Below are 23,438 nucleotides of genomic sequence, written 5' to 3' on the forward strand. Positions count from 1 at the left end.
TTTGATTTTCTCTCACTAGCAACATGATTTCAGTGCTATTTAAACATCATTAATGGCACACAAAAATGTCTAAAATTAAAACGAACGATATCAAGAAGTCAGGAGGGCAATAACTAGAAGGATCCCATGCTGAGTTTTTATATAAACTTATCTTGTGAAGTTTTTAACAATTAAAAAAAACATGACTTGCAACTATTTCACTTTTTTTTCAATTAAGGGTCACATATGCTGTATATGACATATTATTGCATGATTAAAAAATAGATAAAAGTGAGTGCTCAACAAAAATGAGAAATTCTGCTGCAATTTTCCACAGAGGGATAAAAAAATTACCAAAAACAACCAACCAAACAAAAAACAAACAAACAAACAGAAACACAAAACACACACACACACACACACACACACACACACACAAAACCACAAAACAAACAAAAAAAAACCGAGTCATCGTGCCACACTAATAGACAGGCTGACTGACTCGCTTTATTCTGAAAAGCATCACCGGAAAACGTGTGCGGGCATGTCGACGCTGACAGCTGCGGTGCGAACACCTGATCATCAGACAAGGCAGAAGATAAACAAGTATTAGGACTGATTATTTTTGCACAAACCCAAGTGGATATTCGCCGGCTGAGGCTCGCTAACTCCCCCGCCGGCCCTATGCTCCACACGGCATGGCAGAGAGAGCGGACAATGAGGTAACGTCCAGCAGCTGACTGGTTTAGAGAGGGAAAAAACAAACAAAAAACAAACAAAAAAATCAAAACACAGTGCACATTTTTTGTTTGCTGGTTAGTCCGGATACAGAACTGTACTAAGTGCTGTTTCCAGTGAATCGATAATAAACGTCAACAGCAGACTGAGCTGTGTTAGCATCTCTGTTAGCCGCAACGCTACACGACTTTAGCAGCTAGCAGCGGCTGTCAAGCTGGAAGTTGACACGAGCCACGTTAGTTCGAGTAATTTAAAGGTACTAAACGGTGGGAAACCCGTTTTATTGTGTGTCTTAAAAGCATGGAGGTGTTGAGTAAATGCTACGTCGAAGTGAAGACATGGCATTCCTCTGGCTCTTCCTCAATTAGATAGCCTCCCAGCTGTACAAGCCAGTATGATGATTATTCAAGTTCTGCATTGAAATTGAGGAACCAGAAGTCGTCTTGCTCAAATTTGTATAATTCAGAAGAGTCCACCACTGTTATTTAATATGTAGAGCTGGTAACTCTAAAATGTCTGAGACATGATCACAGCACACCAAATGTTCTGCTGTTTTCTGCAAGAGTGAACAAGAGTCTTCATGCACTTCAAGCATCTGATTAACTAAAGATCCTGTGACTTGGTTTTATTTATGTATATTGGCAACATCAACACAGCAACAGAAGAATCCTGGGAGTTATGTGGCTAACGTTACCACCAGCTTTGATGGTGTGCCGACAGGTCAGAGCTCTGTGGAAGAGATAACGTTGAGGGGCATTCAGAGATGGTGGAAACTGCTTTTAGACTAATAAACAAGAGCTGGGTTTTCATGATGCCTGCTGTTCTTCCATGCAATCAAAGCTGAGCCGATGTTTACACCTGTTTGCTTCTCTCCTGCTCTCTGCTCACATAAGCTGTATTTTAATATAGTCAACTTCCTGACAAGCAATTTCCATTGACACATTTTTCTGTTTCTCTTGGTAGACAATGAAATGAGTATAAAATAGTGACTGAAATGCAGCCCATACATAGTATTTTTAAGTGGCATTTTAAAGAGTGGCATTTTACAGTTGTGGCTCTTCATTACTGGTTTTATACCTGTAATATCATCTGACAAACTCACTATACACATAGGTTTAATAACAACAGCTGTACTGTGATTTTGGTGATATTGTCATGTAAAATGTTTGCTCAGAGAGAAAATTAGAAGCATTAGAAAGTCCTGTTCTCACACACAACCAATGGCACAGAGTCTTCTTCCTGAAGCAGTTCAGCTATATTTAGAGCTACAGACACTGAAACAGCTGTTTTAGAACAGAACAAAAAGACAGGGATTATGCAGTTGTGATGAGATGAACCATGTTTCCAGTGTTTTCACCTGAAAATTTGAGACACATTCTGGACATGTGAAACTTTCATTAACTTGCTGATAAGAGGCACAATATGAACAGTTAGCTAGCTAACTAAGGGACTAAATAAGTAGAAATCTGAGTGAATAGCTAGAGTTGATTTAACTGTAAACTTGAGTCTTTTAAGTATTTTTTTCCCCCAGAAGTTTATTATTTCCAGCAAGAATTTCAAACTGAAATTCAGCAATTTTCAGAAAGTGGATGAAGCTGCAAGTCAATTCAAATAAAAAATTAAAGCAATGTAGTTAGCAAAGGCTGTAGATTAGGATGCAAGATGTGCAGCGTGTCTGAACCAGGGTTAAACTGTTGTGTCAGTGGTTTTACAAATTCATGACATCATGTCCTTGTGTGACAGTCACATTTCTGATTGTATTACATTGTCAATCTGTTACACATAAATATTGAACTCAAACTAAAAAGTCTATCTCAAATCAAATTGCAGCATATGCCAGAAAAATCACAATTAGCTATTTCAACGAAGTCATTCAGCCTGAGCTGCAGTCCACAGTAGTTTATGACCCCATGTGACCTTATGAGTCCATGCCTACTTCTTGTGAGGCCGATAAATGGTGACACACAGTAGCTTGTTTGTAGTGGGTGGACAGATGTCTCAACAACCGTCAACCTTCATGTATTCATGTGTTTTTCGTTATGAGGTGGAGGAGGCAGACCAGATCTACCTGCTCATGAAGGAGGACTATCGGATCTCTAGGAATGTGCGTCTGGCGTGGTTCCTTGGTAAACTCAACCAAGTCATCTGGCCTGCCTCACAGCCTGAAGTGGTGAGTAAATGCCGCCTCTTAATTCACTCTCCTGTTCTTACACAGTGGCCAAGTGGCAACAAGATGGAAAAGTGGCTGATAGGGTGCAATGCTTGCTAAAGGTGGTAAATGTACCGGCCCTCCAGTGGCATACCTCGGGGATTGTATGTTAGTACTATGGTGCCTTCTCAGTTTAAGCGTGTTACTTGTATTCTGCCGTCTTGATATGGTGTTTTACAGTCCTACAGTATGATGCTAGATTGGTTGGCATTAAGGGGTTGAATTGGGATTTGAGATTTGTCATAAATTGAAAGCAGTTTCATTGAAATCTACACACAATCTGTGGATGTGGATTGCCCAGAGTAACAAAGAAGTTTTTCTAGATGGAGATGTAACAGTCGAATATGAAAGATATCATGATTTATAAAACTAAAAACTAAAGACCATCCACCTCCATTTTATTGTTAAAAAATCCTGAAATATCAGAGTAAATCTGTCTAAATAACCAGATGCTGCTAAGATGGTCATTTTTGTTTTGTTTCATCTATGTGCTTTCGGTACCTTTTGGTAATTTGGATGACATAACATTTTAAATGACTTTGAAGGAAAAAAAGTTCACACTAGCAACCAGAGGATAAACAGGATAAATCCTGGTCATGCTTGTGTAAGACATGTATGAAGAGCTGGTGTTAGGATAAACTAAATTCTGGAAAGCCATCATATGAGGTTAAAAATAAGCAGACAAAGCTGAGGTTGAAAAATGTGTTTGTAATAGTAAATGCTGTGAGTGGTGAGTCACTGACAATTTGTTTGACGCTCACTTTATTTACAGCTGAACTCAGAAAATGAGCTGGACTTGCTGAGCATCTTACCTAAAGGATGGCAGCCAGATTTCTCTCCCAACACGTACCCCTGCATATTGATGCCGTCCACTCGGGCCACCTTCCTGGCCCGGAGGTACCGCTTTATCATCGAGCTGGACCTCAGCCCCTCCACAGGGATTGTGGTAAGACGTGAACCATCTAATGATTGTTGGATTGCTTGCTGAATGAACTCAGGTGGAACACATTTAGATTGAAAAGTGTTTTTTCATCTCAAATGTACTCTTCAATTGTGTTCTACTTATTTACTGTTCTTCTTTTTATATCCTTCCCGTTGCACAATATCCGGCATAACTCTCTGAAGCTCAAACAGTTACAGTTTTTTTTTTCCCCCTTAACTCCTGTCACATTTTTACTCACTTTTGGCTCATTTGGCAATAAAAGTCCTGCATTTCTATGGAAACGGCACACAATTGGCTAGAATTAGAGAGACCTCAAAAATACCTTTTGTGCAGTATGACACAATTATAAGGCAATAAATCCTAAATAAATAAATAAATAAAAATATCATGAAAGTTGACTTTCTGTGATTACTCATTTTAGAAAACAGTACAAAACTCAAAATCAACATGTGAAACATTTTCCAAGTGTCCATAGGTGTTGCCAGTACTGGAAAAAAATAGTGACTCCACATTTTATAGATATTTTACTTTTTACCCTTTATTTTTTTTTCCATACGTGTTTCGTACCTGCTCTGTGATTGCACGGCCTCCAGTTCTACCAAAAACTGTCAGAAATGTGTCATGTGATTGTTGGTTACAGTTTAGAAAGTAATGGCTACATACTTCGGGAAGCACAGGGATTTTGTTTCATGCAGAATCTGATTGGAACACACAATTTATAGTAGAATAAAGAGATTTTAGTGAAATTCCATGATTTTTAGCTCAGATTTGGTTAAGTTTGTTGTTCAAGGACTGTCTGAAAGCTCAAAATCTGCTCAAAAACTTTATGTGACTTCTGCTGCGTTGCTTGCGGATTCTTGTGGTGTGTGGCTTCCACTGGCCTTTAGAAACTCTACATCTTTCTTGTCGCTGTCAAACATGTTAATGTCCTCTGCATAGGCAGAGACTGTCCGAGGAGGACTGTTAACTTGCAGTTTGTGGTGAAAATCCAATCAGCTCGTTACTCAACCTGCATAGCAGAGGTTCAGTGGCCAGATTGTAAAATGAGAGACAAAGAGACTCCATCAGGCTCCATTGCTAATGGATTTAAAGAGAATTAAGCCGAAATTAAAGACGTAAGCATGAGGGACATTCTGCTGATACATATACAGTAAATTTGGCGATTGGGTCAAATGGTTATTTGTAATATAAAGAGTGATGATCGCACAAAAGGATTATCACCCACTCTGCAGATCCTCTCAGCTCCACAAAACATTTTAGCGACTTTATTGTCCTGGTTCGGGCTCACAGCACTGCATCAGTTTCTAATATTGGTGTGTGCTCTGATAATTCTTCATCCATCAGGGTTTTATGTGGTCTGACGGAGGCTTTAACTGTGTGTCAGCCTGTCATTCACTCTGTCTTCATCACTCGGCTTCCTGCAATCATGAGTGTCAACACTGGAAACAGTGGAAATGTCATGATGGAAATTAGCACTAGATCATCGGTGTCAAAATGATTGTTCCTGGGAAATATATGAAACAAACAGGTAAAATACAGGCACATGAGAAAGACTGGAATAAACTGAGGAGTATACTGAACATCCAGGAAATACAAAGCAGATTGGATCATTCAGTATTTGATGTGTTTTTTGTCCTGTCCTGCAGGATGACAGCACAGGAGAGATGATCTTTGACGAGGTGTTTCACGCCTTGTCGAGGTGTCTGACTGGTCTGGCTCAACCTTTTAAAGTCCCTGGAACTGATCAACTTTTCAAGCCCAAGATCTTCATCACCATCTTGGCGTATTCATCAATTATCGGCCTCACTTCACATCAGGTCGTAGCAGTAGCTCACATGTCATCCTGTTTATTTACACAGTACGAGAATGTCCTGAAAAAACTCAGCAGCACAAAACGTGAATTCTAAACTGAATGTCTTAAAGAGTAGCGTAGCAGCGAGTTAAAAAGCTGCATTTTTGGGTGATTGAATGAATGTGTGTTTCACTTATGATCACAGCCTGCATCACTGTAAGCTGTATTCAGCTCTGTTACACCTGTAGTCACACACAACAGTGATGTCATGGAGTCCTGGAGTTTAACTGTTCATTACTGCAACAAGAAGTTAGAAAATTCTACCGTAGATTTGGTAATTTTTTTTGAGAGAACTATAGAACTACTACTCATAATTTCTCTATTGTGTGCTAAGTAGTGTAACTGTTCTTGTTTTTGTTACAGAATCTTTTTAGTGCAAATTTTACAAGGATACGGAGCCCCAGAAAGGACATGGAGAAAGAAAAAAATAAAAAGAGGTATCTTTTGTGGGATCTGGGAAAACTGTCTCAGGATCTCACAATAACTTTTGCGAGATCTCACAAAACTATAGTTATATATACTTCTGGGTCTTTTTGGTAGTATAAAGAAACAACAATGGAGGACATCACCAGTACAAGAGTTTTATTGAGTTTTATTTTGAAATCGGCCTGAAATATAAAGACATTCAAGCAGTGCTTAGCAAGAGGCACAGTTTTCACAAAAATGTGTTTTTTTGCAAGAAAGTTTTCCCAAGAAAGTTTTGCGAGATCTCGCAAAAGATACTTCTATTTTTTTTCCCTCTCCCTGTTTTTTTTCTTTCTCCATGTCCCTTCCGAGCTCCGTACAATGAGACATTTTGGTGAAAAATTTGAATTTTTAGCTAAGATTTTGTTACGTTTTTTTGATGGAATGTCACAGATAAGTAGTTCAGGGACCATCAGAAAGTTGAAAATCTGACAATTTTTTCTCCATTTTCTAGCTCTGATCAGTGGTGTATTTTGGGAATATTCAAATCCACCAGTAGGTTTTAGGGTTCCAAAGGTTTAAGAATATCACAGTTACTGCATTTCAGCTTAAACTGAACTTAAGTGAAGAGCAATGAAAGGTTTCACCTTTTGTCTTTAAGTTTCTGTTGCCACAGGCTCTGACTGTTTTCTGATTTGTTGTTCTGATCACAGATTCCTAATAGTGATGTTTAGCTGTAGATGTTGTTGCAGTTCTTTGACAGTCTTGATCTCTCCTGTAGGTTTTGGTTCAAGGATGTCAGCTTGACAGAACAGACCTTGACGAGTTCCTACATCACATCTATCAGCAGCTCAGAGCGCTGGAGAGCAATATTGCAGAAGTCCTACATCAGCAGCATGAACAGGCGAGTGCACACCGGCAGTCTTTACACTGTCTGTTCAAATCTGCTCTCAAGATGGGAAAACTTGTTGGTGAAACATCAGATCCTATAACGTTTCATGACAAGTAGTTTAAATGCTTCTATATTTTTCTTTCTGTCAACAAACTCCAAGAACACACTCTACTTGCATAAAGGCATATGACATCAAACTTGTGTGTTTTAGTCTTCAGTGCTGATAAGAATAATAAACATTAAATTACCTATGATTTTCAGTCTGTGGAGCCAGTACAAAGCTCAACTCACCATAGCAACAACCTGGGCGACCAGCCCTACAGAAAGCAGGGCATTTCCATGGTGTCAGCTGATATGGGTCTGGTCAGTATGGTTCGCCAGGGCATCCTTGCACTTCAGCTGCTGCCACCAAACTCCAGTGCAGGTAGGTTTGTCATTTAGGTGCCCAATCAAGTGTTTGTCTTAAGGGGTAAGAGTTGCTAAATTATTTCTTGAAACCTCTTCCAGTAAGTCCAGACATCCTCAGCAGACCCCTCTGACGACCAAGCAGCTTTTGTAGTGGCAGCCTTTCACACTGGAACGGCATATCACAACAAATACACAACTCCTTCTGTATACTGCTGCTTAAATTCAAGCTGTTTGCAGGGTCTTAACTAGAACTAAAAGATGAATAATTTTAGCAAAAATTAGGCTGTTAAATTTATATAAGAGGAGCCTTAGTAGCCATTTTGTGAGATATTAGAGTCAATATTAATAACCTTGTCCACAGAGTTTGTCTACTGAAAGTTAGCTTGAATTTGTTTTTTTTCAATTGCATAGCTCAGGAGCAACAGTACACAAAAGTCCCTTTACAGGTGATGAACTAACAAATATAATAATGAAATGTAAACAAAGAGCGAAAATGAGGCATGAGCAAGAAATACCCAGAAACTGCTTGACATTCAGAGGGTTAATGGGCATTTGTATGTGAGAGACTCTTTTGGGGCTGATTTAGTTCAAGCTGAATTGATTGGTGTGTTTTCCTTTTTATCTCACACATTTTTGCAGCAAGAATAGTGACCTATACCTCTAACTTGTTTATAGCAAGTGATTGGTACAGAATCGTGTTTATTCTCCTGTGTGCCACTCATCTTAAATTTGAATATTAGGGATACAGCTGCGCCACACAATATGTAATTCAATCAGTATTACAGGTATTTTACCTGTTAGGAATAGCAATATTAAACGTGTCATAGCCTCTTCCAATCTGCAGCACAAGAGTACTTCTTTTTTGTACCTTTGTGGTCTTGATATGATGAATTGTACGAACTCTGAACATTGCAGACTTGCAGAAAGTCTTTCTCTAAGACATTGTTGCTGTTGCCTTCAATTTTTCCTGTGAAAATTGAGAGCTAAGGACAACAACATATTTTCATACAAGAAAAGGATGTCATGCAACATTATCACACTTCATAATCAATATAATAGAATCAGTAATGAAAATTGTGTGCGTTTCAGGTATCATCATAATTACAGACGGAGTGACGAGTGTTCCTGACGTAGCTGTGTGTGAAACCCTGCTGAACCAGCTCAGGAGTGGAACCATTACCTGCTCCTTTGTGCAGGTAAAGACGATGAGATCTCGGTGTTAGCCTTATATTCTGGATGTGCTGAAAACTAGGATAGATTTCAGAATAAATCATCTGTCAATGTACTCAAAAAATGTCTATGTGAGAGGGATTCTGTGGCAGCAATGAGACATTTAGGAGCTGTTACAGTCTCGTCTTTCCCCTCTTTTAGTTATGTTTGTCTGTTTCCAGGTTGGTGGTGCGTACTCCTATGACTGCAGCTTCGGCTACATCCCCAACGTAGAGCTGATGAAGTTCATCTCTTTAGCCACCTTTGGCTCGTACCTGCCCAGCTGTCCTGAAGTGGACTTGAACAGCCAAGAGATGAATGCCTACCACAAGGCCTTCTTAACATACTCCTTTCTCAAGACCCCTGAGTCTATGAACTCCGAGTACTTCTGTGGTGAGACAACTTTGCATACTATAAGCCATGAAATGGGCACTGCTATTACTTGACTGACACACTGCATCTGGATGATTTGCACTCCTGAGTTATCAGCCTCTTCAATTAAAAATATGTGTAAAATGCTAGTAGTTTGGTCTTGGTGTTGTCAGGGAGCTACAGCAGTGTTTTTGCTACCACAGTAGAAAAAAAAAATGGATCAGTGTTATGTTGTAACATAAGAAGTTTATTGCTATAGCAAGATGTTTTCACATTATTAAGACATATAAGCTTTTCTTCTGAAACATTTCACGCTGTACCATGATAACTTACATTTTAATTAGGTGACACTCGTGCTTAAATGAGGAATTGACATGCAGATAACAGATGAATTGAATATGGCTCATGCGCACATTTTGATTTAATTCTGCTTCATGTTTGCATTGAGACATTGTGAATTTCTGCACCTTTCTGTTACTGCCACTAATATCTAACTGGAATTCGTCAGTAAAACTTTTTTCATGATAAAAACATACTGACTGCTTCACTGTTTTGCAGTTTCCCAGCACAAGCTGTTCAATGAGCACCTGGTGTCAGCCAGTGGTAACCCTGCCTTGGTCATGAGGAGGAAGAAGCACACAGAGAAGGAAGTTCACGCTCATTTGGTCAGCGTGGTGTCAGTTCGACTGAGAGAGGGCTACACCATCAGAGAGATCAGCCTCACCAAAGGTAAACGTCTGTCTTTGACAAAATCCAAGAGCTAATAGCTTTGAAAATATAGCACTGTGGTTATTTTTGCTGAGAATGAAAGCTCCTGGTGTCTTTAGGTGGGACTCAGCTGGAGGTGAAGCTGGTGCTGTTATGGAAGCACAACATGCATATCGAGTATCTAGCAGCCACCTCCTGGCCGCTGGACCCCTCCAAGAGAACCACCAGGGTGGAGGTGACAATGGAGGGAAGCTACGACATCCTGCATGACATCAGCTGCACCCAGAGGAAGCCCATCACCAGTCCGTACCGCACCTCTGTCATCCGCCGCTTCTGGAACACACTGCAGAGGTACAGAGTCTGTTTCAGGAGGGGCTGAGACACTGTTGTATTCTTCTACTAAACGGTGTGTTGCTGTGTAACCCCATGTGTTGTATGTCCTTCCAGCATCAACCAGACGGATCAAATGTTGGTGCACCTTCAGTCTTTTAATTCAGTCCCTGAAAACTACACAATTCCCGAGAGCACCAAAAATGGAGTTCCTCTTTTCTACATCCCTCCTGGCTCTACTACTCCGGTATTGTGCAATAGTTGATTGTTCTTAAACAATTTTGGGGATCTTGGACCTAGACAAGTGAACTCCAGTGAACATCAGCTTTTCATGAGGGTGGTGTGGCTTTCGTTTAGCCTCTGAACCCTGAACCATTTTTACTCACTGTGGGCTCATTTTTCACTGCAGTATAAAGTCCTGCATATGTATGAAAACAGCACAACCATGGCTACAACTAGAGAGAACCTTTAGAATATCTTGTGTGCAGTATGACACAGTTATAATGCCATGAATCATAAAAATGAAAATCAGAAAAATAAGTATATAAAACAATTGCCAAAAAGTGTCATTAATATTTGAAAAAAATGGTGGCTTCACATGCTCTAGATATTTTGCTTTGCATTTAAATTTAGTTTCCATACTTTCTTCATTCTGGTCTGTGTAAGCACAGCCTGCAGTTCAACCCACTTCATTCAAAAAGTCCCAGACTCTTGACTGTTGGCTGTTGCTGAGTCACTAATGGCTTCCCTGTGTAACTTTTGTTGTTTTTTAAACAGAATCTTGTTAGAGGAAGTGGTTTATATTTGGTGAATTTTTATATGGGACAGCCACTACATTATATTATGGCCATGATTCTGTGCAATTAGCATTTACTTGATAATATTAAGTCAAAACAAAAAATGAGTAACTTAAATGAATAATGACCAGTAGCAGTAGTATCCTGCATTGCTTATCAATCTTCTTCAATCAGTGCTGATGAAGTTGGACTTTGTCTTCAGTTTGTTTACCTCCTTTAATTTAATCATGTCCTCCTCCTGCTGCAGGTCCTGTCTTTGCAGCACAGCGGATCCAAAGACTCCTCTCAGTCCCAGTTTGCCTCATACTGGAAACCCATCCTCTCCATGGATGCCAACTTCTGGCAGAGATGGCTGCATATGCATCGCATAGCAATCATCCTTGAACATGACATGTGAGAAATATAAAGCTGAATGTTACTATGCAAAGATTTGCACAACTTGGACCACAACTAGCAACTTCGCTGATAGATGTTATAAGTTAGAATCTTTTAGAAAGTCTTGTTGTTCAGCTCATTATTGGCCATATTAGTTTCTATATATTTATTGCCATAATAATTTTGTCCCTCCAGACCTGTCCCCAAACACCTGCACACTGCTGGAAACAATGGACGTTACAGCACCATTCAGTGTCGCATCTCCCACTCTGCCCTCACGTCTCTGCTGAGGGACTGCAGCAGCTTTGTGCTGGTCGAGGGTTACTCATACGTTAAGCTCATATACAGGTGAGACAACAGATGCAGCAAAAACAATATTCTCGACTGTTTTTTATTTTTACTTTCAGTTGGAAAATAAGAGCATGGATGAAACTTTTAAGCAGTTCATGCCATGGATACTGGCATGAATATCGTGATTATGTCATGATCATAGTGACATCAGCTTGGGCGTAGGTTTCATTTTCTCTTCCCTCAGGAGATTTTAGCATCAAAAACTTCATGTTTTACATTTTGGTGAATATTTATGCTCCAATTTGTGCCATTTCTGCATCATGTCAAAATGTCTTTATTTATGTAAAGGAAAACACAAAATGTAGGTGCCAGGTAACAAATAACAATATAATGGCATATATATGAATCCAGTAACCCCATTAAGGGATGACAAATTTAGAGGGAATAACAAAGTGATAAGAAAATAAATTCGTATTTCTGCTTCTGCTTCCTCTTTAATGTGAAGTACAGCATATTTTCATCTTTGTAAAAGTGCTCACAGCTCATTTCTACTCTAAGGCCACTGTCAAGAAGTTGCTTCAAGCTTTGTTTAAGAGAAATTATTGGGTACCACTGCCAGATATTCCTGAAATAAACTAAGATTCACTTAATTCCGCAGTTCATCTGACCAGCCTCCCACCTCCTTCTACCTGGTTCGTCTCATCTCCAAGACACCCTGCATGGTGCTGCGGCTTGGCTTCCCCATTGGTACACCTGCCCATGTTAGAAACAAGGTACGGACAGTCGCACATTCTGCATGGTGAATATTATTTTAGTGGTACTTTTACAATACAAGTCTCTGGAGCACATCCTGTCTTTGTAAAGATGATAGTGTTCAGTGTTTGCTGTAGACTGTCAGGGAGGTGTTGCCTCCACTCATGAGTTGTGTAATATTTAGTGCTGATGTACTGGATTGCACCAAACTGTGAGGTGTGGGTTGCATTCTGACTGTATTTAGGTTTATCACCTGTTGATATTTGAAAATAGTGGATTGTCCTGTCATTGAATGTGTTTGTAATGGGAAAAGCAGTTACTTGGGAAAATAGCCTTATAAATGAAGTAAGCCATTCCTGAGAAAATTTGTTAATATTTGGACTTAAAAACACCTTTCAAATCACTACTCAGAAGCATTGCTCCTCTCTTTTTTCATCAGATTGTGGATGAGTTGCGAGAGCAAATCCTCAAACTTCGCTTCCCTCATCGTGTTCAGAACAAAGAGGTGACGCCAAAGACCAAGAGGAAGATTGTTGGCCACCCATCTCCATCCAAATCTCCCTCCATCACTGCTCCCAAACCTGCACTGTCAGACAGACCCTGTGTGGTGGTGCTCAATAAGCCTCTGGAGAAGCTGCTCATACGGTCAGTGCATGTGGTAGCAGGTCATCATGACAAGAAGGGGAGCTAGGCTTTATCATAAAACACACTAGGACTGATACTGTAACCCTCTGAATGCCAAAACCCACCTGTTTGCCAAATTTACACTATTTATTAGAGTCAGAAACTATAAAAAAGAGAAAGGACAAAGGACAGTCTTTTGAAGATGATAATGTACAGATTTAGGCCAGGGAGGACAGATGGTTTGAGAGAGGAGTGAAAGCTATCTATGTCAAACTGGAAAGACCATCACTCAACAGCAGTGGAGGTCTGAGCCATCACCTCTCACCTGTTTATAATTCAGTCCTAAGAACTCTCTCCAGAAAGATGAAACCACATTCACACCTAGCCACAAAAGACCCTAATGAACCCATTGTCGCAGAGGGAGTACTAATGACTCGCCTAACGAGGGGGAGGAGCAACAAACCCCCAATTGAAACCGAAACTCAACTGTTAATGACTCCTTAAGGATATACATATCTGGAACTCCCAACTAATCAGTCAGAACTGATGAAGCCTCTTGGATGAGAGGTGGAACGTCTTCAAGGAACTCAAGCAAGTCCAGTTGCTACGATTAAACAACAAGAATTAACATGACCTGGATGACTGAGAATCTTGACAGACATGCAAAAAGAGAAAGAATTGTCAAATTTTCAACTTTCTGACAGTTTTGAACTTCACATCTGTGGCATTTCATCCAAAAACAAATCACAGTTTCAAAATCACATTTTATTTTACTTTCGCTTTATCTTACTTTTCTCTACATGTGTCATTTAAAAATTAGGCAACAAATATAATAAGTAGCCAGAAGTAGCTCAGCTGCAACCAACAGTCATGTGACAAAGATTTAGTCACTTTTCAGCTGAACTGGGTTGAACTGCAGGCTGTGTTTACACACAGCAAATAGGAGACAAATATGGAAACAAATTCAAAATGTACGTAGTAAAGTATCTATATTATGTAGATTCACCATTTCTTCCCGTATTGGAAACACCTGTGGGCAGCTGGGAAAATACTGTACATGTTGATTCCATTTTTTAAAAATCAATTTTTAAAAAGTAAATAAAGACATTTAACATTTTAACATCTCCTTTTTTATGGTTCATGACATTTTAACTGTGCTATACTGCACAGAAGAGGTGCAGATCTTCATATTCCAGTAAAAAATGAGCCCATAGTAAGTAAAAAATGTGATGGGAGCATAAAAACACCCAGAAAATTCTTGGGATTCAGACATTTCAGACAAAGCTTCAACATTGTGTCTTCTGTGTGAAAGAAACCAGCTGAACTCATGTCAATTAACTTTTTTTTTTGCAGGTACGAGAAGCTGCCGCTGGACTTCAGGACTCCCTTCATTTTCAACATGGAGAACTTCCCACTGCCCTCCAACAGTGCCATGCCCCTCAGTATGGCGGCCAACCGGACGGCCTCCTCCACCCTGGCGTCTCTGTCCCGGTACTTTCTGCACCAGCGGTGGGTTTGGGCTGTGCAGAGCAGCCAAGGACCGGCGGTGGCCATCCAGGCTGTGGCTCACATCCTGTCCATGCTATCTGAGTGAGTTCAAGCACACATACGGTCATTTAAGTTTGTCCACATTCATGCAGTATTGTCTGTTTGCCCTGAAAATGAATACATTTGCTTTTCAATATATATATAAAAAATTCCTTGATGATGCATTATTAATTCTATCTATTTATATTTTAAGTACTGTACTGAATCCAGCTACAGAGAAAAGCAGGCCTTTATCTGAACTGCTTACTTTAGAGAGAGCCCTGTATTTCTGATTTCACTTGTTTGTATATTCGCAGAATATACAAACACGTCACATAATATGTGATATTATTTCACTAAAAAGCCTCTCTGCTTTCTCATTTACTGTTTGATTTTGCTGTTGACAAGCTCTGTTTACTTGGTGTCTAGATAAATTCAGTGTATTAATTTCAACAAAACTCATTTTCCCACACTCTGCTGCTCTTACTTCCTCTTTTCTCACCAAAATACTGTTTTCATGCATTAATTATTTTCACTCTGACTCTGTTAAGCTACTGTACGTGAAAGACAACATGTTCCTCCAAAGACCTGAGCGTAGAAGTTGCAGTTAGAAGTTAGTTAGAAATCAGTTAGTAAAAGACAACACTAAGGCTAAACTGACCCTCTGAAAGTCTGATGATTCTTTTTGTTGGTACAGTTTCTTGTCCTGACAAATGGAGTAATTTTGGTATTTAAAAAAAAAAAAAAATAGCATGCCTATAAAAAAAATAATGGCAGATTGGTGTTCAGAGGGTTAATAACCAAAGCAATCTGTTACTTTTACATCTTGTTAAGTATCCATACTGCGATGCTTTGCAACACTTAAAAAATAGTTTAACGTTAAACTTTTTATACTCCAAATGACAGTGTTAGTTTTCCTTCAGAGATAATGCTTTGTAAACAATCTTCCTCAGGAAAGTATCAGAGGAAAAGGGCCTTTTTGACAGAGTAAGTCAACTCGGATGATAAACTGCTGGTCAGAAGTGTATTTTTAGACATGTCTATTGTTCCTTTTTTTCTATTTGACAATTATACTGCAGTTTACATTTCGGCCTTCAGGTGTTTTATGCATTATTACATTTTTTTAAATCATTGTTCTAGCCAATACGTAATGTATAGCTTTCTATAACATTGTTGGATTACAACCTCATTTTTTTTCTCCCTTCGATTATTTTTTTACTTTCCTGGTAATAGAGCTCTTCTTCCTGCTGAGTTTGCTTTGTCATGATATAGGTTCTAAGTATATATACATACATTTATAGACCGTTGTCTGATAGTGTGTATAGAAACCTGATTTAAGATGGGAGCTATGTATGTTTTGTGACAACGGTCTGCTGCCTCACTCACACTGTATTCCTAAAGCTTCTTCTGTATTGCCTGTGTTTCTGGAGTACTGTGATTGCCCTCTTGTGGTGTTGTGTGTTTTCTGTGAAGCCAGCAGATTATCATGATTTTAGCTGATTACTGATGACTGATTGCTTACTTTTGTAGGAAATGCCTCTTTTCTCTTTAATTCTTGCCTGAGGAAGGTCTTTCAGATCAAAGTGTTGCCTTTGGAGAGGATGTTTTAAAATAAGATTAAATCTCTTATTTTGGAACCTCAAGTATGCAGACCGTTTTTTTGACCTGTAGTTACATTTTTTTGTCTTGCATCTTTTAAAATTTGTGGTTGGATGTGACTCACTGGGGACTTCCTAAACATTAATATCTGAACAAAATACTTCAGAAAGTGTGACCAGAGTTTTATTATTTAATTAAAGAAACAGCTGTTATTACAGAGTAGTATCTGTCTTTGCTGTGTGGCTTTATTCTCACACAAATGGCTTTGTGGACTTTTTTTACCAACTCTCTTTTTATGTCTGCGTAGGATTCGTATTTCAGAAGGCTTTCACTTTGCTGCCAGCGGTGAAGGCATCATTAATATGGTGATCGAGCTGCCGATGAAGGTAAAGAAAAGCAGGACACCTGGTTTAAAGTTCAGATCCGTAATGTTTCTGTATGTTTGTATTCAGTTGTGTTCGTGGACGTACTTTGTTTCCACTGAATTTTATTTCTGTCTTCAGGGCATGTCAGGTGACACGGACAGAGAGAGTCACTCATGTATTGTCCAGTATATCCTGTTTCCACCTCACTCTACCTCGACCAAGGACAGGTCATAATCATCTGCATACAACACCTTATTTCAAAAACTGGAATCACAATGATTTACTTATGAGGTGGTAAAAGAAAAATAGGTATGACTTTGTGTGCATTCTGTCATTTTTCATATCTTTTGTCTTTCGTGGAACTCCAGCTTCTCCACTGATGACGACAATGACACCGAGGTGGAGGCTGTGGACATGGACACTGAGCTGAATCTTGTGACTGAATGCTGGGTTGAGCCACAGAGCGGCACCGTGATGAACTGCATGGACCAGCATCGCCACTTCCAGGGCCTCAAGTACCAGGAGATCCCTCAAGCAGTGCGTATAACTGGTTTCATATAGCAACTGGTCCAAGAGTGACAACCACACACCCTCACTAGTGGAAATCTCTGTGTCCAAACAGCTTAGTTTAGTGTAGTGTTCTCTGTATCTTAAGATTATTTTAAAGGCGTTACGTTGTTTAACAGCGACCCATTGTGTTGTTTTAGATATTCCCGAGGGATCTGGCCTGTATGTCCACCATGATGACCTTTGAGTATTTGAGCCAGCTGTGTCAGAATAAGGACCAGGTGTGTTCACTGCCAGCTGGACTCAAGGATACGCAAGGTAACAGAACTTCACTTTAAATTAAAATTGGTAAAAAGTAATTTTCACAGCACTAATTCCATTAGTACAACAAGACTCATTTGACTCTCACCCTTCTGCTGCGGTGTTCTTTGATTAATTTCCACTTGCCATTTTTTAAATGCTGTTGCATGCATGTCAATAAAACATAAAACGAAATGTTATGTCTATAACTTCTGTTCCCTTTCAGTCGATTCACTCGGTACAACACATATAGTATGGGATATCACGCCCCGTGTGACCTTACTGAAGAAACCTCTATTCACGCCTTTACGGTAGATGATCTGTGATGACATATGTGAGGCCCTGCCTACACATATAAATAGCCGCTCTTCACCGAGCCCAGCTGTGCTGCGGGGCAACCAAGTGTTGTACCTCGGTCCTCTCCTTCAGGGAACAGAAGTTATAGACATAACATTTTGTTCCCTTTCAGTCGATTCACTCGGTACAACACATATAGTATGGGACATGTATACATGCCCAGCAGAGCAGCTACCGAACCAGAGTCTAGCCTGCATCACTCTAGTGCATGGTAGACCCAGCAGAAAGAACAGACTGAGCCACCGAAGGGGCTGTCACATCCAAACAATAAAACCGCACAAAAGTGTGCGGAGACAACCAGCTAGCTGCAGCACAAGCATCACTTATGGACACTCCTTTAAATAGGGCCCATGATGTTGCCATGCCCCTGGTAGAATGTGCCCTCACACTGTTGGGCAAAGGGAGGTTTCTGCTGCCGTAGGCCAGGGAAATCGCTTCTACAATCCAGTAAATACGCCACATTTGGGCGTAATGTAACCTTGGAGCCATCGCAGGAGAACTGGGTACAAGAGGGATGAACTGACAAGGCATGAAGGTCGCCTACTTGCTTTGCAGAGCATAAAGCGAGAAGCAAAGCAGTCTTGTATGAAAGAAATTTCATATCAACATACTCAAAAGGTTCAAATGGAGGACCACAAAAGGCCTCAAGCACCAGTAACAGATCCCATGAAGGGATGCTGGATCTAACCGCGGGCCTCAGCTTTTAAGAAGCACATGGCAAAAGGATGAGCACCTGGTGTCATACCACTTCAGGGGGCAGGCCCTTTGCTAATAAATTGGACCTTTCAACAGGTAGGCATGCAGCCGCCACAGTTCTGGGCGCGGGTGAATCACCTCTCCTCTCGCTTGAGAGAGGAGATCCCTGCAGACCGGGAGCTGCCAGGGCCTCACTGCAAGCAGACTGATTATCTCTGCGTACCATGACTTTGCTGGCCACCGAGGGGCCACCAGGATCATGGACAGGCCCTGCTGACGCACCCTCTCCAGAGCAGACAGTATCAATTCCACTGGGGGAAATGCATACAGAAGCATGTTGGGCCATGGGTGAGCTAGTGCATCCGTGCCCAGTGGTGCGCCCTGGTCTGTTATGGAAAAGAACAGAGGGCAGTACGTGTTCGCTTTGGATGCAAAAAGATCCACTTCTGCCATGCCAAGCCGTTCCCATATCTGAGCCACCACCTGTTGGTGTAATCTCCATTCTCTCACCATAGGTCCCCCTCTGGAGAGAAGGGCTGCACCCTGGTTCAAGTGACCGGGAACATGGGTGGCTCTGACAGACAGGAAATGAACACTGCACCACTGCAACAGAGAGTGAGACAGTTTTAACAGGGGGAGTGAACGGGTTCCTCCCTGCCTGTTTATGTAAGAAAGTTTATGTTGTCTGTTCTGATCAGAACATGCTGGCCCGTCAGATCTCGACAAAAATGCTGCAGAGCTAAGAAAACTGCTAGCAGCTCCAGGTGGTTGAAGTGAAGTCTGCACTGAGCTGACAACCAGACCCCTCTCACCGCATCGTCGCACAGAGCCCCCCAACCCTTCAGAGAGGCATCTGTGGACACCACCTTGCGAAAAGATACCCTGCCTATTGGGGAGCCCTGACACAGCAGGCTGGGCTCCCTCCACGGGCAGAGAGCTAGCAAGTAGGACGGTGTTATTGTCAGCCTCCTCTGGAGGTGACGTGACGGACACAGCTGGTGAGAGCGAGTCCAGCGCTGAAGCGGTCGCATCTTCAACAGCCCGAGCGGCACTACAGCGATCATAGACGCCATCATGCCAGTCAGCTGTAAAATCGTCTGAAGTCGCAGTCTGCGTCCCGACTGAAACTGAGCGAGGCAACGGTAAAACGCAGCCACCCTGTGCTCTGACAGACGTGCTCGGCTGGTAACGGAGCATATTTCCAGTCCGAGAAAAGAAAACGGCTGGCTCGGGAGTTAGTGAGCTTTTCTGGAAATTCACCGAAAACCCAAGCGTTTGAACGTGTGACAGAACTAGCGACAGCTGTGTCTCTGCCTGCGCTCTGGAGCTGGCTACCAGAGCCCAGTCGTCCAGGTACACGAAGATGCGAACGCCCTTCTCCCAGAGTGGAGATAACGCCGCTTCGACACATTTGCTGAAGGTGCGGGGAGCGAGTGACAAACCGAACGGCAGTACTAGGTATTCGTAGGTCATGCCTTCGAATGCAAACCTTAGAAACTGCCTGTGGTCGGGGTGTATCGCTACATGAAAGTAAGCGTCTGTTAAATCTATGGTTGTAAAACAATCCCCCAGACCGTCAGAAGTTGTCTGAGCGTTAACATCCTGAACTTGTAAGTTCGTAGATATCTGTTTAACACTCTCAAGTCCAAAATAGGACGAAGTCCGCCTCCTTTCTTCGGAACAATGAAATAATGGCTGTACCAACCTTTGTTCGCCTCCGAAGTGGGGACCACTCGTATCGTTCTCTTGTGTAAGAGACTGTGTATTTCCTCCCTCAGTACTGCTACGGCCTTGTCCGCTACTACGGTGTTTACCACCGAGATGAAACGAGGAGGCCTGAAACGAAACTGCAGACGGTACCACATGGCAATAGTACGCTAGTAGAAGGCGCCTCTTGGGCGGCAACACATGAGGGGCAGCAGTGTCTCCCTGTTGCTGGAGCCCCTCTCTTCTCAGTCCCCGGGTTAGGATGACTGGTTGTTCTTCCTCCTCAGCGCCAGGTTTCTCTCGAGGCCTGGAGGTGGGCCCTTACTCCAAGCAGACTGGCGTGGAGGTTGCACGGGCGGCTGCAGCTTCACTGGCAGGGAGCCTTGGCTCGTGGGTGGCGCTGCCCTCTTGGCAGGGGTTTGTGGAGCTACAGGTGTGCGAGAGCTGGAAGAGGATTTGGGCTTCTTCTTCTTCTTCTTCTTCTTCTTTAACCGTAATAGGAGCATTACCGCCACCAGCTGGATATATGGGTCAGAGAATCGGCTCACAACAATATACAAGGGATGGGGAAACAAAAACAGAGGTTTTGGGCTTTGCATCATGCCTGGGGATGATGCTGCGCAGAGCCTCTGTCTGTTTCTTCCTCAGCTCAAATTTCATCTGGATGGCATCCAGCGATTGACCAAACAGGCCCGCACTGGAGACTGGTTCATCCAGATACATAGCTCTGTCTCTATCCGGGACATCAGACAGCGTCAGCCACAGGTGTCTCTGTGCCACAACGGTGGAAGCCATCCCTCTACCAAGGGAGAGCACTGCACCGCGGGAAACACGGAGAATGTAGTCTGTACCGACTCTAACTTCGTCGAGGAGAGGTGCCAGCGGGCTGTTGGTGGGCATCAGAGCCCCCAGCTTCGACAAACACAAGGCCTGACATGTTTGTAGCATGGTAACGGAGCTCAGTGCACGGGCTGTGCCCGCCTGAGCTCGGTAAATTTTCTCCAGCTGCGAAGCAGAGAACCTGCCGTGCTTGGACAGGAGAGTTGCGGGGCCGCCCACACCGTGGTTGTGGGACGGAGCCAGATAAGCAGCCAGGGACGGCTCCATAGGTGGTGGATTAACCAGGCCAGCTTTTTCGGCGCTGTCCAAGTCCAAATACTGTCCATAGCCGGGCACGGTGGTTTGCTCCATGTCGAGGTCAATTCCGAGACAAAGTCTGGGTACATGGGCAGGCTGTTTTTCACCGTTGCTGGCTCGGGAGGAAGAAAGTATCCCGCGAACCGCGATGGTTTTTGAGTCGACGGAGTGGAAGGCCACTCCCTCCAGTTTCTCCGCTGCTCTGTGAAACAGGGAGAAGAAGGAATTATCGTCGCGGCTAGCTGGTGCAGCAGCAGCGGCCACCTGAACTGTCGACAAACCCTCGTCCTCCGATAAACCATGAATGTCCAAGCCGATGTCCAGCACGTCATCGTCATCATGGTGGCCTGCCAGACTGAGTGACTGACCAGCCCGCTCGGAGGGTTCCGGCTCGAGCTCGGCTAACCCGTCAACATACTCCATATGGTCTGCCCAGCTAGCAGCGGGGACTACGACCGGGAGCCTCTCGTCGTCGAACTCGGACAAAGCCAAGTCTCTTGACTGGGAGAGGAGAGGGTTGTGCCGTGCGGCCGTGGAGCCCAGCACTTCTTCCAGAAACGTGACCCGTCTCTCGAGGGTTGAACGCCGAAGCTGGCGACAGAACTCGCACGCCTCAGGGTCCGCCAACGCTCTCCTGGCGTGGACAATACCCAGACAGACAGGACACGCTTCGTGCTGGTCTTTGTCGTGCAGGGAGAAGCCGCACCCCTGAGGACAGGGGCGAACTGAAGACTTCTTCCTCGACTTAGGCTTGGTGCTCATATCGAGACACAAAGCACACGACTTTAGCAAGAAAACTCGAAATCAGCGCTCCGCGGGCAGTCACACTCACTACGGTAGTAGCAGTGGCTAACACCAACAAAAGCAGTTAAACCAATTCCAAGTTGGCAGTAGCCTTAGAAAACCGAGCTAACTAGCGGTAGCTAGCTAGCCCGTGAGGTGTTCTTAGTTAGGTGAAGAGCATAAGAACTGAGGGCTGACTGTGATGACAGGTATTTATATGTGTAGGCAGGGCCTCACAGATGTCATCACAGATCATCTGGCGTGAAAGGCGTGAATAGAGGTGTCTTCAGTAAGGTCACACGGGGCGTGATATCCCATACTATATGTGTTGTACCGAATGAATCGACTGAAAGGGAACTAATTCTTCACATTAAATGGCTTTGTAAGTTAATGGATGAGTTGTCTGTGTGTTTGCAGGAGACTTCTTGGCCTTTGACGACAGCATCCACATGGTTCCTTTCCAGTTTGACCTCATTCAGCTGCTCCCAAAGTGCCAGCAGGTTGAACTCTTCTTCCTCACGTTCAGCACAGGTACTGTGATCATATGATCCATCTACACGGTTTGCTTCAGCAGTCACAATAATATACAGTGTATCCATAACATATGTATGTTTTTTTTATTGAAAGTTGAAGTGAAATTAGATAAATCACTTCTGGGAATGTCATTAAGTGTGTCTTTTTCTTTTCGTGCTCAGCGGTGGAGAATGAGGAACAGATTCACAGCTCCCCCTGTCTGCCCAACGAACTCCTGCTCAGCCTCTTCCACAGCAGCCTGGAGCACGAGCTCAGCGACAGAGAGATCCCATTAGCGGGCAGCGACCATGCCACCTTCATGCACCACATCTTGGAGCGAGAACGAGATGGCCACGTAGCTCCTTTCTCTTTACCTGTTATCAAAGGTCAGTGCATGTCTGAGGTTAATGTAGCTGCTGTGTGACACTTTTCAGAGCTTTACTGCCACATTAACAGACCAACTGGCTTTTAGGTGATGACATAGACCTTCTGGTGTCCGGTTATAACAAATATAGATGAGTCACTGTGGCTTCTCAACCAACAGCTTCTGTCTCTTCTGCTTTGTGCTTCAGAGGAGTGTGTGAAGCCTCCGGACCGACAAGACACGATGACATCATTTCACACCACTGGCAGCAGCAAAGAGGTGATGGGCTCTACAAGCACTTTACAGGTAATCACAATGAGTAAAAACATAAACACACAGTCATGTGTTAGTCTTGACATTTCAACAAATGTGAACCAGGTGCTGTTTGTAATACTTTAGTTTCAAAACCCATACACAGAAAAGCCAGGCACATGTGAGAAATACAAGCTGACAGAACTGTGTTGTGAGTGACAAACCTGTCGTTGTGAAGGAGTTTTTTTTTCTCCATGAGCACAAATGGTGACAAGCACTCACTTGACCCTCTCCACCTGCTTACAACGGCTCAAGACTTGCTTGCTTGTTAAGGTGACATTTGAGTCTTTGGTGTTAAGGATAGTGGCAGTTTCTGTGTTGTTGTTTTTTTTGCCCGTGTCATATTTTTACTCACTGTTGCCTCATTTTTTTTAAGCAATATGAAG

The 23,438-nt window shown here is 42.6% G+C and overlaps 1 protein-coding gene across 1 annotated transcript in view; it reads left to right on the plus strand.

Moving 5' to 3' along the window:
- The first annotated feature begins 537 nt into the window (after positions 1–537).
- Positions 538–23,438, plus strand: part of szt2 (SZT2 subunit of KICSTOR complex) — a 129,624-nt gene continuing 106,723 nt past the window's right edge. Inside the window, exons 1-23 of the mRNA XM_008278149.1 lie at positions 538–701; positions 2,762–2,887; positions 3,699–3,872; positions 5,516–5,686; positions 6,908–7,030; positions 7,280–7,442; positions 8,516–8,622; positions 8,818–9,028; positions 9,566–9,736; positions 9,835–10,066; positions 10,163–10,292; positions 11,090–11,235; positions 11,413–11,565; positions 12,167–12,281; positions 12,701–12,906; positions 14,239–14,475; positions 16,319–16,397; positions 16,515–16,603; positions 16,745–16,913; positions 17,084–17,201; positions 22,281–22,394; positions 22,559–22,762; positions 22,949–23,046. Of these exons, the coding sequence (XP_008276371.1) occupies positions 678–701; positions 2,762–2,887; positions 3,699–3,872; positions 5,516–5,686; positions 6,908–7,030; positions 7,280–7,442; positions 8,516–8,622; positions 8,818–9,028; positions 9,566–9,736; positions 9,835–10,066; positions 10,163–10,292; positions 11,090–11,235; positions 11,413–11,565; positions 12,167–12,281; positions 12,701–12,906; positions 14,239–14,475; positions 16,319–16,397; positions 16,515–16,603; positions 16,745–16,913; positions 17,084–17,201; positions 22,281–22,394; positions 22,559–22,762; positions 22,949–23,046 (3,360 nt within the window). The 5' untranslated portion in view covers positions 538–677. The remainder of the gene's footprint in view (positions 702–2,761; positions 2,888–3,698; positions 3,873–5,515; positions 5,687–6,907; positions 7,031–7,279; positions 7,443–8,515; positions 8,623–8,817; positions 9,029–9,565; positions 9,737–9,834; positions 10,067–10,162; positions 10,293–11,089; positions 11,236–11,412; positions 11,566–12,166; positions 12,282–12,700; positions 12,907–14,238; positions 14,476–16,318; positions 16,398–16,514; positions 16,604–16,744; positions 16,914–17,083; positions 17,202–22,280; positions 22,395–22,558; positions 22,763–22,948; positions 23,047–23,438) is intronic.

The sequence above is a fragment of the Stegastes partitus genome, unplaced genomic scaffold (assembly GCF_000690725.1).
Source record: "Stegastes partitus isolate 25-593 unplaced genomic scaffold, Stegastes_partitus-1.0.2 Scaffold117, whole genome shotgun sequence".
Classification (NCBI taxonomy): domain Eukaryota; kingdom Metazoa; phylum Chordata; class Actinopteri; family Pomacentridae; genus Stegastes; species Stegastes partitus.